This window comes from Podarcis bocagei (genome assembly GCF_964188305.1).
Source record: "Podarcis bocagei genome assembly, chromosome: 3".
NCBI classification, from domain to species: Eukaryota; Metazoa; Chordata; class Lepidosauria; order Squamata; family Lacertidae; genus Podarcis; species Podarcis bocagei.
In genome coordinates this window covers 45,703,396-45,718,640 of record NC_138127.1, presented here as the reverse complement: position 1 = coordinate 45,718,640, position 15,245 = coordinate 45,703,396, and the positions used below count along the sequence as shown (strand labels likewise).

The 15,245-nt window shown below is 39.0% G+C and overlaps 1 protein-coding gene across 1 annotated transcript in view; it reads left to right on the top strand.

The window, feature by feature from the left end:
- The window catches only part of MOXD1 (monooxygenase DBH like 1), a 36,507-nt gene that overhangs the window by 8,407 nt on the left and 12,855 nt on the right, over nt 1-15,245 (top strand). The window contains exons 3-6 of the mRNA XM_081187141.1: nt 223-390; nt 524-607; nt 11,872-12,051; nt 13,659-13,761. Of these exons, the coding sequence (XP_081043267.1) occupies nt 223-390; nt 524-607; nt 11,872-12,051; nt 13,659-13,761 (535 nt within the window). The remainder of the gene's footprint in view (nt 1-222; nt 391-523; nt 608-11,871; nt 12,052-13,658; nt 13,762-15,245) is intronic.

The following is a 15,245-nucleotide window of genomic DNA, read 5'->3' as shown; positions in this document are numbered from 1 at the left end:
AAAATGCAGCTATCAAATCCTTACTAAATAATCTTTCTGGACTATCCCTCACCAACCCTAGCCAAGTGGCGGGGACTGATGAGAGTTGTAGTCTAAAATATATGAAGGGTATCATTGGGAAAGGCTGTTATAGATGGGCAGATTCATCTGGTAAGCCGCCATGATCAGCTGAGACATCTTCTTGCATACTTAATCAGTAAAGTTTTTCTTTTTCCTTTCTAGGAAAGCACAGTGAGGGTGATATGGGCATACCATGACAAAGACTTTAGAGAAGGAGTTCAAAATTACCATGGTTCAAATCGAGGGACAAAGAGTCTTCGTTTATTGAACCCAGAGAAGACTGCTATTATCGCTCCTTCATTGCCGTATTTTGACTTGACAAACCAAGGCGTAAGTTTCTTTGGGTTTTGCTTTGATTAAGTATCAGGGTAAGATGGGTGGAACTGTTAGCTACCTGTACAGGGAGCAGAAATCAGATACTTTTATATTATATTTGCCTTTCCTTTTCCTTTTATTAAGACAGGTGCCTATACCAGACAAAGATACAACATATTGGTGCCAAATGTTTAAGATACCTACACTACATGAAAAGCATCATGTGATACAGGTATGCCATCAAGATACATATATGTATGCATTTACAAGATAGCACTTTTTGCTAAGGCTTTCTTTTCTGTACACACATTTTAAAAACAGTGAAGATCCTTGAAATATAGGATCATATTTTCAGCATCTAAAAATCTGAACTGCTGCATTAACTTTAGTTCTGTTTTATGTCCTGTCATGGTTATGTTGATTTATTGTAGAGAAGTTTAAGAAAAAAGGGGCTTTGGTTGGTCATCCATGCATGTGTGTTTGTGGGGAGAGAATTACTATCAACCCCTAAATGGCTTTCCCTAATTTGGATAGAAACATGATTATTTAAAAGTTCCCTTGAAATGGGATTTGATTTGGAATATTGAAATGTATTTTTAATGTATTTTAAATCTTTGTTGGAAGCTACCCAGAGTGGCTGGGAAAACCCAGCCAGATGGGCGGGGTATAAATAATAAATGATGATGATGATGATGATGATGATGAAACAGTTCCCCTGCCACCTCCCAAATAAAAGCCATTTTGGTTAAGTTTAAGAAATACTGTTTTTGAACATCAGCTGTTTTATTGCTGCTGGATATACTTGTGCTTCTTCAGTCGATACGATGGAATTCCAAGACTTGCTGTTCTGGTTCATTAATGTTCAGGATCTCATGTGCCAACATTTATGACTGTTTAGCATGATACAAACATGCTGAGGCAAATGTATAGGATCTAGGCAGGTAGTTTGGTATATAGTAAGTCTGCAACGTACACATATTTTACTAGGGTGCATTCAGGTTTATGTGCTTAGCAAAACAATTATACATATGGTAATTAAAAAGGGTGTTGAAAGGAGGCAGGCATCCAGGGGAAAAGACTTTGGCAATCCCACCTGCCATGGAACCCAATGTGTTTTGACTATACGCGATTTGGGCTTTAGGCATGATTCCCAGAACATAACCCCCATGTAAATTGCGGGCTTACTGTAATCTCTGAATCACATTGTGCAAAGATGGCTTTATGTAACTCCACAGTTTTTGTGTGGAGTGGTGGGTTTACCAAATAAGTTATAAGATTACAGAAAGACTTGCTTCTTATTCTGAACTTCTTAATCTGCTACTTTTATCTTGAAAGTAAATGCCTATCCAGCTAAATATGTTACATAAATCAAAAAGTTCATATGAGTTACGAAATTTTACAAATCTTGAGACCCAAGGTACATGCAATTTTCTTAAGGGAGCCAACAACACTTATTTATGCCTGCAAACATGTCTTGTGGCTAGATGTGCACTTGCATCATGCTTTAGTTTGCTTAAGTTGCAGGACTCCACAGATGCCAGAGGCACAATTCCATGCATTTGATGTTTGCCTATATATAGTACTAATGTCCTGAGTGTTCTAAAATAAAATAAAAAACCCAGCCTATGCATTATGTATACCACTCAAGGCTTTCTTAAATACTAGCTCCCATGTAATGAAAATTAAGATTCTCAAGTCCTTCACTAAAACTATTAAATAGCTACTATTGAAAATATTGTGTCTGCCTCTCTTATTGTTTTCTTGGGTATTTGTTTTATTTAAATGAATATATGAAGATTACAAATTGTATACTTTTAATAGATATTGAAGAAGGGAGTATCCTCTGTTAGACAGAAATCTAAGGGGGGGGACTATTGTTTTGCCCTTCATATGCCAACTGAAGATGGTATAAGGGGCTCTTATATGGCTGGCACAAATACCCTTTGTGATAGAGGAAGATTTTTATTTCTCCATTCTTAGATACAGACTTCATTTTGATCCTGGTACCTAGATAATAAACAGATACCAGGAGTATATGTTAACAAGGACACACATTTTTAATATGTAACCACAAATTATGAAGTACCACAGTTTCACATTTAGTTCACATGATGAAAGTATTAAGGCGCAGCTGAATTGGAAACTGTTTCTCCTGTATATTTCAACACTTGTTCAGTCTCAAGTTAGCGGGTGGGGGAAAGGATGGGTAGAACTAGCCCACCTCCCAATCTGCCATGCTGCTGGTGGGGGAATCCTGGCACCAGCACATGAGCCATGGCAGCAAGAAGTGTGTCCTATACACTTTCCCCAATGGCACGTGGATTGGAAGCTACCACTAGTGGTATCCCTGTGGGCAGAAGTCCATGGAAAAAGCCTGAAACAGGGTGTTTTGGGAATTGATTGGCACAGTACGGTTCCAGTGATGGGGCTGTGGATGCAGCTGTAACCTACTGTGTTTCATCAATGCCAGCCACTTCCAGGCAGAGGTTCTGATTTCTCTGTAAGATCACTGTAGTTGGTAATTTAAGTACCGTATTTTTTGCACCATAACACTCACTTTTTTCCTCCTAAAAAGTAAGGAGAAATGTCTGTGCGTGTTATGGAGGGAATGCCTACGGGTGGCATGCCTACAGATTTTCCTCCTCTAAAAACTACGTGCGTGTTATGGTCTGGTGCGTGTTATAGAGCGAAAAATACGGTAGATTCCACTTCATCCAAGTCGCAAACTTCTCCTGAACCTAGCTAGGTAGAAGGGGTGGGGGAGATAATTTGAGATGCTGATCAGAAACACAATTCAGTTTTATGGCCAGTAACTACAACCAGCTGTCATGGCTAAAAAAGTTGACCTCCGGTCTTTCACCAAGTTTACATCATTTACTGTAATTTGTACCCACCTAGTTTTGGCAAATTTCTTAAATTAACAGATGTCATGAGTGGCCTTTGACTTGTGTGTTTGACCTTTTAACCATCCTAACTGCAACTTCCAGATGAGGGTCTGGACATAGTAGGTGTTCTTCATAATTTCCAAAGGAATCATTTCTTTATTTCAACCTTCCATTTTGCACCCCTTCTAACCCGATTTAACCCCATCAACATTATCCTGCAGCAGGAGGCTATGCATGTAAGGACATAGGTGACTATCACAAGCACATGTGATACTATTGGCAACCTATTGGGCCAGTCACTTGGGCTAGTCACTGTCTCTCAGTCCAGTCTGCCCTACAGGACTGTTGTGAGAATAAAATGGGAAGAGGAAAAACCATGTATACCACCTTGAGCTCCAGGAGGGAAACATGGGGTATAAATGTAATAAATAAATCCCAGATAGCACTGGGGGAAATCCCTGTTTGAAGCTCTGAGAAGCCACATTCATTTCGTATTGAGAAGTGGTCTGACACGGTATATGACAGCTTTGTATGCTGGTAGGCTATCCAACTGTTCAAAGAAGCCGTGTTCGTGAATGTCACCAAATTATTTGGGGGTTTGTGCAAAAAGCTCCAAAAGGAACTCCTTAAACTGGCTGAAAGGCAACAGAATGGCAAAAGAGAGTCAGTGTAAATTCTTTTGTTCCAGATTAGCAGTAAAGTACATAAAAACAGTGTGAAAATGAGTAGCAAATGTACTGAAGGGTGGCAAGAGAAGCAGATAGACCTGTTCTGTTACATTTTTATTTGTTTTTGTATTTACTGTTGACCTGTTCTATTGTATTTTTTATCTGTTTTATGTTTGTTGTAAACTGCTCCCAAAACTTCCTCATTGGGTTGCATATAAATACTTTTAAATAGAGTCAGGCAGGCAGGCAGTGCAAAATTCTGTGCCTCTGACAGGGGCCAAGAACAAGTTGCCAAAATATTTTATCTGCCCTGGAACAGGCTAGCAGATGCTACTTAAACATAATTTTTAGATTCATAGTAGAGTCTCATTAAAAAGAGACTCTCAAAAATCTTGTTACCATGGGTAACTAGGCTTTTTGACACAGGAACGTATTAGTAATGCCAAATCCAACAGCGTGCAAAACACAAAGGGGCTCCAGTTTGAGAGCATGATTGATCGGAAGCCAAAGGGGCAGCCACAGCATTTGATACTTAATGGGAGCACTGTTTCTTATCTTGAATGATAGACAGTACCTACTTATTATTCTGTGGCCTGCCCTGCATCTTACTTGATGCAAATTGCATCACTTTTTTTTTTCCTGAAAAGGACCCCCTCCAAAAAAAAAGTGATGTGAAGTTTTGCATTCTAAGCATTTGCTACCTGTTCAAAGCTCTCACAGCTCCATAAAATCAAATTGTCTGTAAAATGTTCAGCTGAATATCACAAATCTTTCTTATTTGTTTATGGGTCCTTTGATCTGATGGATTTTCTCTTTGTTGCAAGCTTGGCTATGCCTTTTAAACTTCAAGATTATTTATTTATTTTGACTTACAACCCACTTTATCCTCAAAGGCTCAAAGTAACTAAGAACACTGAAGATGATCAACAGCTGAAGGTTCTAAAAACATTTAAAAAGATTATGCTCAAAATGGATTCTGATTCTTTCACAATAAATTTATAGGGTGATATCTAAGTCAGGCTAGACCCACTGAAATAAATTACGTAATTCCAGTAACTTAAGTCCATTGAGTTGAATGAGCATTGTGACCCTATGGCAGATGTGAGGTGTAGGGGTCTGAGAAGTGGCGCAGAACCCAGGCAGCTGATATGATGGCCTCCAGTCCAGGGGCAGGGATGACAATCAATCAATCAATCAATCAATCCAATCAATCAATCATTTTGTTTGTATGTCACCATTCCAAAGTTAAAACCATGCTCAAGGTGGCTTACAAAGTACTTTTAAGATTACTTAACTACAAGCACAGAAAAAGTAGTCATAAACAATCAACAAAGCATCAAAAAGTGCGCAACCAAATTGAACAATTTCCACATAAATCATAAGAGCAAAATAAATATGCAAAAATAGCATTAACAGCAGCAACAGAACCTCACAACAGCACCCTCCCAGATCAGATGGGAAAAGGCGTGCAAGGCAGGGAGCAGGTCTTGCAGGTTGCAGAGTCAAGATGGTGTCTGGCCTCTTCAGCAGCCTCAGCAGTCCAGACCCAACATCTCCTAAGATCATTGGCAGTGTGGAGATCTGCTAGAGGGTCCTGCTGCAGGACCCTCTAGAAGACCTCAGGATCTAGTGGGCAAGGCAGAACACTTAGCATATGACTTAGTTACGTTCCTACTTTCAGTTGACCAAATCTTCCAAATCATTTTTGGGAGATGAGATTAATGAGTATCATTTTTTCACTTGCCCAAATTTTGGACGAATAGTTGTTAAAGTACATACGCATGCACACAGCTTACAGCTGCAACTTCAAAAGAAGAAAAGCAAACAAAAGGGGGGGGGAGATGGGAAATTATAATAAGCAAAGTTCCATGTCTTTCTGATGTCACCCTGGAAAAGGGTCTGGCTTCCATGTGTAAGTTCAGCCATCTGAAGTTTTCTTTTTTGTTGTTTAATGACAAATTCCTGATTTTCTGTTTGTTTTCATACTGCGCTTGTAATCCTTTCTAAATCTGATACCCATTCCAGCTGACATTTTAAATGCTACATTAATTTTTTTTTAATCCTATTCAGTATGCCCTATTAGTATTTAGTAACACAGAATATATGGAACGCTGTGACATTCACCCTGTTTCTGCCATTGTTTTGTATGTATGCTTCCCAGAAGGTACAACAAAGTACTTCAAAAGCTATTATAAAGCATAGATGGAATGTTTATTTTGCTTAGACAGGAGCAGTTGTTGAATAGCTAGAAGCTTGTCCACACTTCTGCTTGTCCCACTGCTTTGCCCTGGGAAATCCCAATCTTTGCTGCCGAATCGGAGAAAACATTAATCAGGTTTTCTGCAGATTGACATTTGCTCCAATTCAGCACTAAAGAGCAGGTTTTCTCAGGAAACTCTCTTGCACTTATGCTTTCTAGGCATGAGACAACTGGGACGAGCCCTAGGTGAGTGATGGCAGAAGGAAGCAACCAGGCTTCTTTTTTTCTAATGTAGTAATCACAAAACAATCTGGAAGTTAGAAATTGCAGTTGATTTAGATTCTTACTACACATACTTAAGTCCAGCACTGATTTATTTATTTTGAAATATATCCTATATATCCTTTGTGCCTGCTCCTTTTCAACCCTACCTATGTTGGAAGTGTGACATCAGTTGGGCCAGGGCCAAGGAGGTTTCCTCAGTGTGGCAGAGGCATCCAATGTCTGATCTTCCTCTCTGGTTAGACCTCTTTCTCCATTCTTGTACAGGGAAATTTCATGCTTCCTGTGAGCCCTGGGAAATCCCACCAAGGACCATTGGATTGTAAGGTTAATTAGTTAAATATAATATGACAATAGGATGCCTAGAGAGAGGAAGAGGGAGAGATTAAAACAGTTTTGGAATCTGTCTAATGCTGAATAACGGTTCAAACCAAATCTCTCCCTAGAAAGCTTGTCATGCAAAACAAATAACTAGACATCTGGCTGTTTTCTTGTTTCTCATTTTACAGTTATGTAAAGGACTGTAATTTTGATGAACTGGCCAGCCACAAAGAACATTGTTTCTCTTTACTGCCAGTAAGCAGTGTTTATTTCAACCCAAAAGGAACAATTTCTGGTAAAATGTTGCATAAATGTGCCTTTGGGAAAGTCTCTGACATGTTATTTCACAATTTCTTTGAAGATGGAAAGACAAAATAGTTGTGGCACATACATTATTTTGTTCTGAGAATTGTATTGATTCATAACAGTGTGCGGCATAGAGCCCTACTAATACAGTGGTACCTCAGGTTAGATACGCTTTAGGTTACATACGCTTCAGGTTACAGGCTCCGCTAACCCAGAAATAGTGCTTCAGGTTAAGAACTTTGCTTCAGGATGAGAACAGAAATCGTGCTCTGGCGGCGCAGCAGCAGCAGGAGGGCCCATTAGCTAAAGTGGTGCTTCAGGTTAAGAACAGTTTCAGGTTAGGTACGGACCTCCGGAATGAATTAAGTACTTAACCCGAGGTACCACTGTACTTATGCTTTATATTGGTTTTAAATATGGGGGGGGGGCATCAAAAGACAAATTTTACCAATGGGGATCACATAAACATCATGATGAAAATGTGCACCTGAAGCCCACTGGCTGCACACACACACACACACACACACACACACACACACACACACACGGGTATCTTAAAAGATGGCCCCTGGTCCCCAATGAAATATATTTTGTTCTTTTCATATGGATGCTCCTATAGTTTTGCACACACACCCCAATGCCTTAAGCATCCACCCAGATGCTCTCCCATTGATACAGATATGATTGTGTGGCTGCAGTATGCATAAAAGAACCTAATCAGAACTAGTATCACACATAATTTTGAGATGTCTTCTAGGGAAGAATATTTTTTAAAATGTGTTTTTCATTCTTTGACTCCTTTAAATTCATACTAATTGCATTTTGATAGTAACTGTTTGAGGGTTTCAGAATCAAGCCTCTAGCATCAGGGAATGTCAGGCAGACAAACAACATTGCCTGTAATCAGAGTTATAGGTGACATTACAGTACAGTATTTCTTGCCAACTTGTTCATGGAACTTGAACTTGACAACTGCTTTTTTATCTTGCAATTTTAGCAACGTATAGATTGGATTTAGTGGCAGGTGAGACTGCCAAAGGCATTTTCCCCAGAAGCCACCTTCTTTGCAGCCCTTTAAAAAATAATAAAATAAAATTGCCACATGCATATAGCTGAATATGGCCAAGTTAAATGTGTGTAAGTTGTGAGCTTACTGTATTGTATAATTATTGGAACAGAACTGTTAGGAATGATTTTGTAAATAGAAGAACAAACTAGGGAGTTTCATCACAATTTCTTCTCCTTGAAATCCTAGATTAGTTTTCATCATGTGTTTTGTCAGTTATGGAGAACCTAAGGAGTCTGTCTGTCTTACTTTCCTTCCAACTTAAAAGACATTTTCTTGTAGTTTGCGGTTGTTATAATTTGTTACCGTTATTACCAAAGCCACTTCATATACCAGGCTGTCTGGAAATCTAGTACTCACAGTGGAGTACTAGATTTATAAAAGCTTCTAAACCTCTTCCTTCTTCCAGTTATTGATTTTCTTGTCAACTCGTCTACACCACATATGCAAAGGTACTGTAAGTACAAGGAATTTAGGTGGTTTCTCCCAGAAAAAAACAAGTTAATACACCCAATGTCTTAACTACTTCTGGTTAAAATGAAAACATTAAGAAGGCAAACACACACTCCAAAGCATTTCAGAGAGTACAGAATCCTAGCATTACCTCAGCTCATACAGATGTCAGCAGCAAGGTGTATAATATTTGACCAGCTTGTTTAAGGTTAAGAAAAAATGCAAGAGAATATTTTTAAACTACGCACTAGTAGGTAAAATGCACATGCCCCTGGCTGTGCACTCATAATATAAATAACCCAAGATGTGCCTAGGAAGATGAAGAGACAGAAAGGAGCTGACTCCTCTGTTCTCAGTGATGGGGGTGACGATGTTAGGGTTGTCAAATGGCAACTTTTGATTTCAAATATTCCTCTGGCTGGGGTGACCTTGGGGTGTGTAGAGGGAAAAGCCCAGTGGACTCTGCAAAGGCAAAGAATAGAGCTAATAGCAAAATAGATTTGTTCCTGAGGCTGTGTGAGTAGAATTGTGGACTAAGCCTGTATCTGAGTTTTAGTATGGCATATAAGAGTCGTGGAAGGAAGTAACTGTGTAAGCAATCTCCATAGTTGCCCCTGTACCATAATAGCAAATGGCTTTAGATACCTATTAGGTCCAGAAATTACCATATAACATATATTCAACACAAAAAACCAGTTACAATTTGTTGTTGACAAAGGACAGCTGGACATATAAAGGGCCCCATTACCTTCAGTAGCTTAGGGCCTCATCAAACCTAAATCCGACCCTGTTCTTCCCTATCTTTAGCTCTGTCTAGCTCTTTCAGTGCTCAGTACAGACTGAGTTGCCCTGTCCTTGGAATAGGTAAAAATGCCTCTCTTGTTATATTCAAGCCTTCCCTATAGACACATCCACAAGTGTGTACACTCAAACCACTTGTCTTTGCCACATTTTATTGCTGCTGATATTTTTCTGGCCCAGGGCTCATTATGCCTTTCTTTCCATGGGAGAAGTGCAGTAACAGCGACTGGTCTTTGACACATTCATATTCTGCAGCAGGTGTTGACATGTACTGGAAGTGCTCAAGTGCTCAACATGGCAATAGGTCTGTGTGCAAAGAGCATGAGTGAGATACTCTTGATACCACACCTGTGGAGTAAGCATTGGGAGGAAGCTGTTCCCCAACATACTAGCTCTGTGATAGATAACAGAATAACAGAATAACACAGATTACAGAAATGTAGAAGGGCTGCTTGCATTCTGTCTCCTCACTTGCTTCAGTGCTGCTCTTGAGTGTACTTTGAATATATAAAGACAAAAGTACTGTATTAGTCAGAATTGGATACTTCTCATGGATGATAGCCCTGTAAAGTTCTTACAGTACATTTCATAAAACACAACATATAACCATCAGATATTTGAAAGGTTCTGTAGAAGAAAATGTATGCATGTCTCTGTACCCTAAGATAAAAGTCTCATTTTATTATGTCCTGAAATTCTCACCCTTGTCATCTTAAGCTTGAAAGGATTTTATTTTTTTGGTAACTGCCATATCTTTTAATGGGTAATGAAAAATATATTTACAATATATATTTGCATGCAGTTTTACACAAGTCAGATAATTAAGGTGTTATTTCCAGCCTCTTGTCCAGCTGTAAAGACAGTGATTTGTCACCTTATATAATTATTATCAAATTAATGTGCTGATGCTTCTCATGAATGTTTCTCTCTCTCTCTCTCTCTCTCTCTCTCTCTCTCTCTCTCTCTCTCTCTCTGTGTGTGTGTGTGTGTGTGAGAGAGAGAGAGAGAGAGAGAGAGAGAGAGAGAGAGAGACTACAAAGCCTCCTGCAAAATGTCTGGCAAAGGCAGAAGGGCGTTATACATAAACTGTTTACCTTTTGGAAGATTCTCTTTTTCAATAGAAAGGGAACTGAACAAAAGAATACTTGTTTGAATTGATGTTTAGGAAACTGACAGTGAAAGGATTGCGAACTTTGGTGATGACCCATTGCTTTGAAGGAGAGGTTGTTGTTGTTACTTTAAGTTTTGAGTAGAAGAACAGCAGGCGTCGGTGTCCTTTAGAGGCAGGTGGGTGTATCACACGTTTGGGCAAGTACTCCATTATTTCAAGCAGAGATCAATAGAACACCCTCCTAGCCTTTTTGCTGGTTCCAGACTTATTTTATTTGTATCAAAAGTGGGTGGATTTTGTCATCATTGTTACACTGTAGCATTCAGTTTAAAAAACTGTCGTTGGTTTTAGGGCAATGTGACTGCGGCTTTCATTTATGCTTCTACTCTTCCCTTTTCTGATAGCTCAGAAACTAGTTATAGTGTGAGCACCTGTCCTTTTTACATGGGGGCATGTAAGATGGTGGAAACTACATCAATCTGAGATACAACCCTGCATCTTTACTGTACTTACTTTGAAATGATCAGTGTGTGAAAACTGGTTGTAGTTTTATTTCGCTTCTGCAGTACCATGATAGCTCCTACAGGGCAGAATAAAGCAGCGAGGAGGCCTTACTCAAAGTCCTTTCCAGTTTAACTATGAATCAAGGTCCTGCTCTTGTTCACCATACCCATATGTCTATGTTGTTGCTGTTATGTCGTATGATAACATAATTATATTATTAAGAAGTATATGCTTTGCTGTGCCATATCGCACTCTCCAGCCATCCATTTTACACGTATCCACAGACTCTCTTCAATTTTTGCAGGGGGTTGGACTAGATGATCCTCAGGGTCCCTTCCAACTCTACAATTCTATGATTCTCTTATTCTTTTCCCATGCTTGCAGAATGGAAGCATGCATATCCAGGATGTCTTCAGGATGGGGGTAGAGAACATTCTGGTTAGATGGGTTGGCCTTAGCTAACAAACAGGGATGGAACCTGAAAAATAATTCATGCAAACTGTGTAATCTACCATTGAGTTATGATCCCTCCCAATGTGTAAGGCACATTAATAATATGCAAACCAAACACTAAGTCAGGTCACAAAACCCCCTGTGTGTTTTCCAGGGACATTTACATGTCTGCCATAATCCTTCCAGGTATAATCTGTACCATAGTACCGGTATCTCATAGTAGCTCCACCAACATAAGTTCAATGCATCCTTTTAATAAATAACACCATTAAAAGATGTGTAACTTGTGTTTGACCCCCTCGCAAAATGATTTAAACATTTTCATTATATCACTAATATATAATTGTAATTGTAGCTATTTAGACTGGGGCCTGCTTCTTCAAATGCTGTTAACATTTGCTAAGATAAAACAGTATTAAATTCATTGACTTTGATTACATTAACAGGTTGAACCATTGATACAGAAGGGCCATGAAAATTTGGTTCATCACATTCTACTCTATCAATGTAGCAGCAGTCTGAATGATAGTGTACTGGACTATGGTCATGAGTGCTACCACCCAAACATGCCGGATTCATTCCTCACCTGTGAAACAGTCATTTTTGCCTGGGCCATTGGAGGAGAGGTAAGATATATGGTTTTTGTAACTTATTTTGCTAATAGACACTATGGGCAGAAATCACCTAATGAGCTCTGGCAGCAGAAGCCCATTGAAATCAGTAGGACTTAAATTAGTCATGATTGATATACATTCTCTAAGTTGTTGCCTGTATTGAACATGGTGAAATCTAAAGCCCAGCTGCCGGAGTCTTGTTGAGCCAAAAATTGTTACATGGAACAAATTGAACTTGGTCTCAAGATGGTTAAATACCATCAACATTAAATCTAGCTGTTGAGCACATTTCTGTATTCTGAGAATTTTTCCAAGATAAACAAGAGACAACAATGAATAATTTTAAAATGATATGTCATTACTCAGAATAATATGATTCCTGTGGTATAAACCTGTATAAACTCAGCCTAGATTAAGAAAAAAATGATCCAATATTGGGAAATTCCAGTTGGGAAATCTGAGGGTATAGGGCAGTATGCAAATTTTACTACTACTACTACTACTACTGCTAATAATAACAGTTTGGGGTGGGATGAGGTCAAGCAATTTAATCCAGATGAGGGAAGAGCTATGGCCTGAGAAATCTGCTGATTTGGATGGAGAATTGCATCTGGGTGTAGATGGGGTTGTGCTTCCACAGAAGGGCAAGGTATGCAGTTTGTGGAGGCACAGGTGACATCTGTGTGGGCAGAGGGGCATTTTGCCATCTTACGCTGGTTCAGCAGCTGCACCCCTATCTAGAGAAAGCTCACTTATTCTCAACAACAAATACCAGTACTTTGGTTATGCTCAGGATATTATTATATTATGCTGTACATGAGCTGTCCTTGAAGATAGTTCAGAAACTGCATATGGTGCAGAAGCTTATAGGCTTGGGGCAGCTAGCTGTTCAGATCATATCCAACTTACTATGTTTTGGTTACATTGGCTGCCTAGTCTTTTCTAGGCATCTCAATTCAAGGTGCCTGAACAATTGGATCAGGCTCTGAGGTCCTCTTTTCTAGTCTACCAGTAAGTAGTTAGATTAGCAGAGAGCAAGGGCAGGGCCTTCTCAATTGGAGCTCTCTCCTTAGTGGAATATATGTGACTTGATCATTGCTGGTGTTTTTAGGAAAACTGACAAGTGTTTTTACTGTAGACTGCATTTTTTAATTGATTAATGTGATGTGCTTGAAGAATTTTAGCTGTTCTTTAAAATGCATTGAAATCTTTGTATGCATTGAAAGGCAGACTATAAATCTATGAATTTGGTATACAGTACACTGATCCTAGGCTTGTTCTTATAGTGCCTGATAGTGATATACCTTCATTACACTTTGGCCAACAAAAGATAAGGAAAGGAGATAAACAAGGTCCAAGGATCAGTACCAGTTTTCCCCTTTGGTAGAATGATGGGAGCAAATGTATGTATAGTAAAGAAATATGAAATATACACAAAATGTACACCCCAAATTACTGCATGCTTACATATTTAGTATCAGCAATTTCTGGTAAGTGTCAGTCCTAAGGGATCTGCCATTTTCTCTAGTTGACATATGAGGTTGAAATACATTCCAAACTAAATTATTAGAACTTTTGGTAGAACCTGGTTAATTGTGTTTGCATGTTTCAAATTCTAGGGCTTTACATATCCTCCTCATGTTGGCTTATCTATCGGGACAGCATCAGATCCTCAGTATGTGCTTATGGAAGTCCATTACGACAACCCATCATATATGGAGGGTATGTTTCTTAACTACTTTTTAACTTTCTAAATTAGTAAAATATGCCAAATGTATATGCTTCCTAGCCTGCTCATCCCAGTAAATGAAACAGCTAACAGGGAATGAAATCCCACTTTTTCTTAAAGTGTCAGTGCTGATGATAATCTTCTTTGTGAACATCCTGGGCTTGTCCTAGCTCTTGCCCATATTCACATGGAGAACGCAATGTTTGAAATACTGTACTTGGAAGCACAGATTGACATATGCTTCAGTACAAAGTATATGCTGTACTTCCAGGTACAGTATTTATGTGAAACTGCAGCTCTTCTTTTTGGAGCTATTACGTATGGTCAATAGAGCTCTAGTGGTCAATTCTGCAATACAGCGTAGTCAGGTATACATATATATCTGATTCACATGGTGCTTCATCTGTGCACAGATGTTGATAAGTTCAAGCCTTAAGGTATCTACACATAGGACACTTGACGGTGTTTAAACTAGCTAGTGTATCAGTTTTTGCACTGCACAACTTAATCTGAATTTCCAAAGGATAAACCTTTTCACACAAAAAAATGGGGAACCATGCACATCTTTTAGTGCTCAATCTCTTAAAGATGTGATGGGTGGTAATATTTTTGCATGGCATCAAAGTCGTTTTGACTTTTTACAGATCAACATTTGAATGAGATTTTGAAGCTGTACTGTTTTAGTTATCAACATATGGGGGGGGGGAGAGGAAATAATACAATTGTTTATTTATTGCATCAGTCACCCAAACAAGGCAGCCTCTAGGTGACTTATAGCCAAGTTTGGAAGCTTTTCAAGTTCCATCAGTTTTTGTAAATGTTGATTTACAGAAATTCTGGGACATAGTCTGACTGCCTCTGAGAATGTGCTGAGTAGTTTTCCTTTCCAAAACAAATGCTTCCTCACCTGTCTGGGTGTGTTGTGCAACTGGGTTTTCCACACTTCCAACTTGACCCGCCTGTCTAGGGTAACAAGGACCTTGCAGATACTATCTTGATACTACAAGGACCTACTTGACTGAGGAGGGAGGGATTTACTCCGAGACTGGCTGTCTGGCTGACTCTCATGCACAGTGGCTGTGAGAGATTAGCTCCACTCAAAACAGCTCGTAGCATGTGAAAAGACAAGAAAAATCCAAACAACAATTAGCCACTTAAAAACTTTAAAGTCTTAGATTTTAAAAGATTCATATTAATAAGAAAGGGCTGTCTGGACCAGTAAAGATAAGATATTTCATAAGAGAAACTGTGATAAGACATGCAGTGATGCTGATAGCCAACTACACTTTACTGTCTGTCCTGTCATATTACGAAAGTGGAAAAACACTGCAGAGATTTGTTGAAATCAGCTCACCATAGACAAAATGATTGCTTCTGTCTCCTAGCGTTGCTGATTTGTTAATTTTGTTATTCCTTTAAAATCACAATTTTATCGGACAGTCCCCCCTTTTTTATAGATATAGTTCATCAAAGGCTG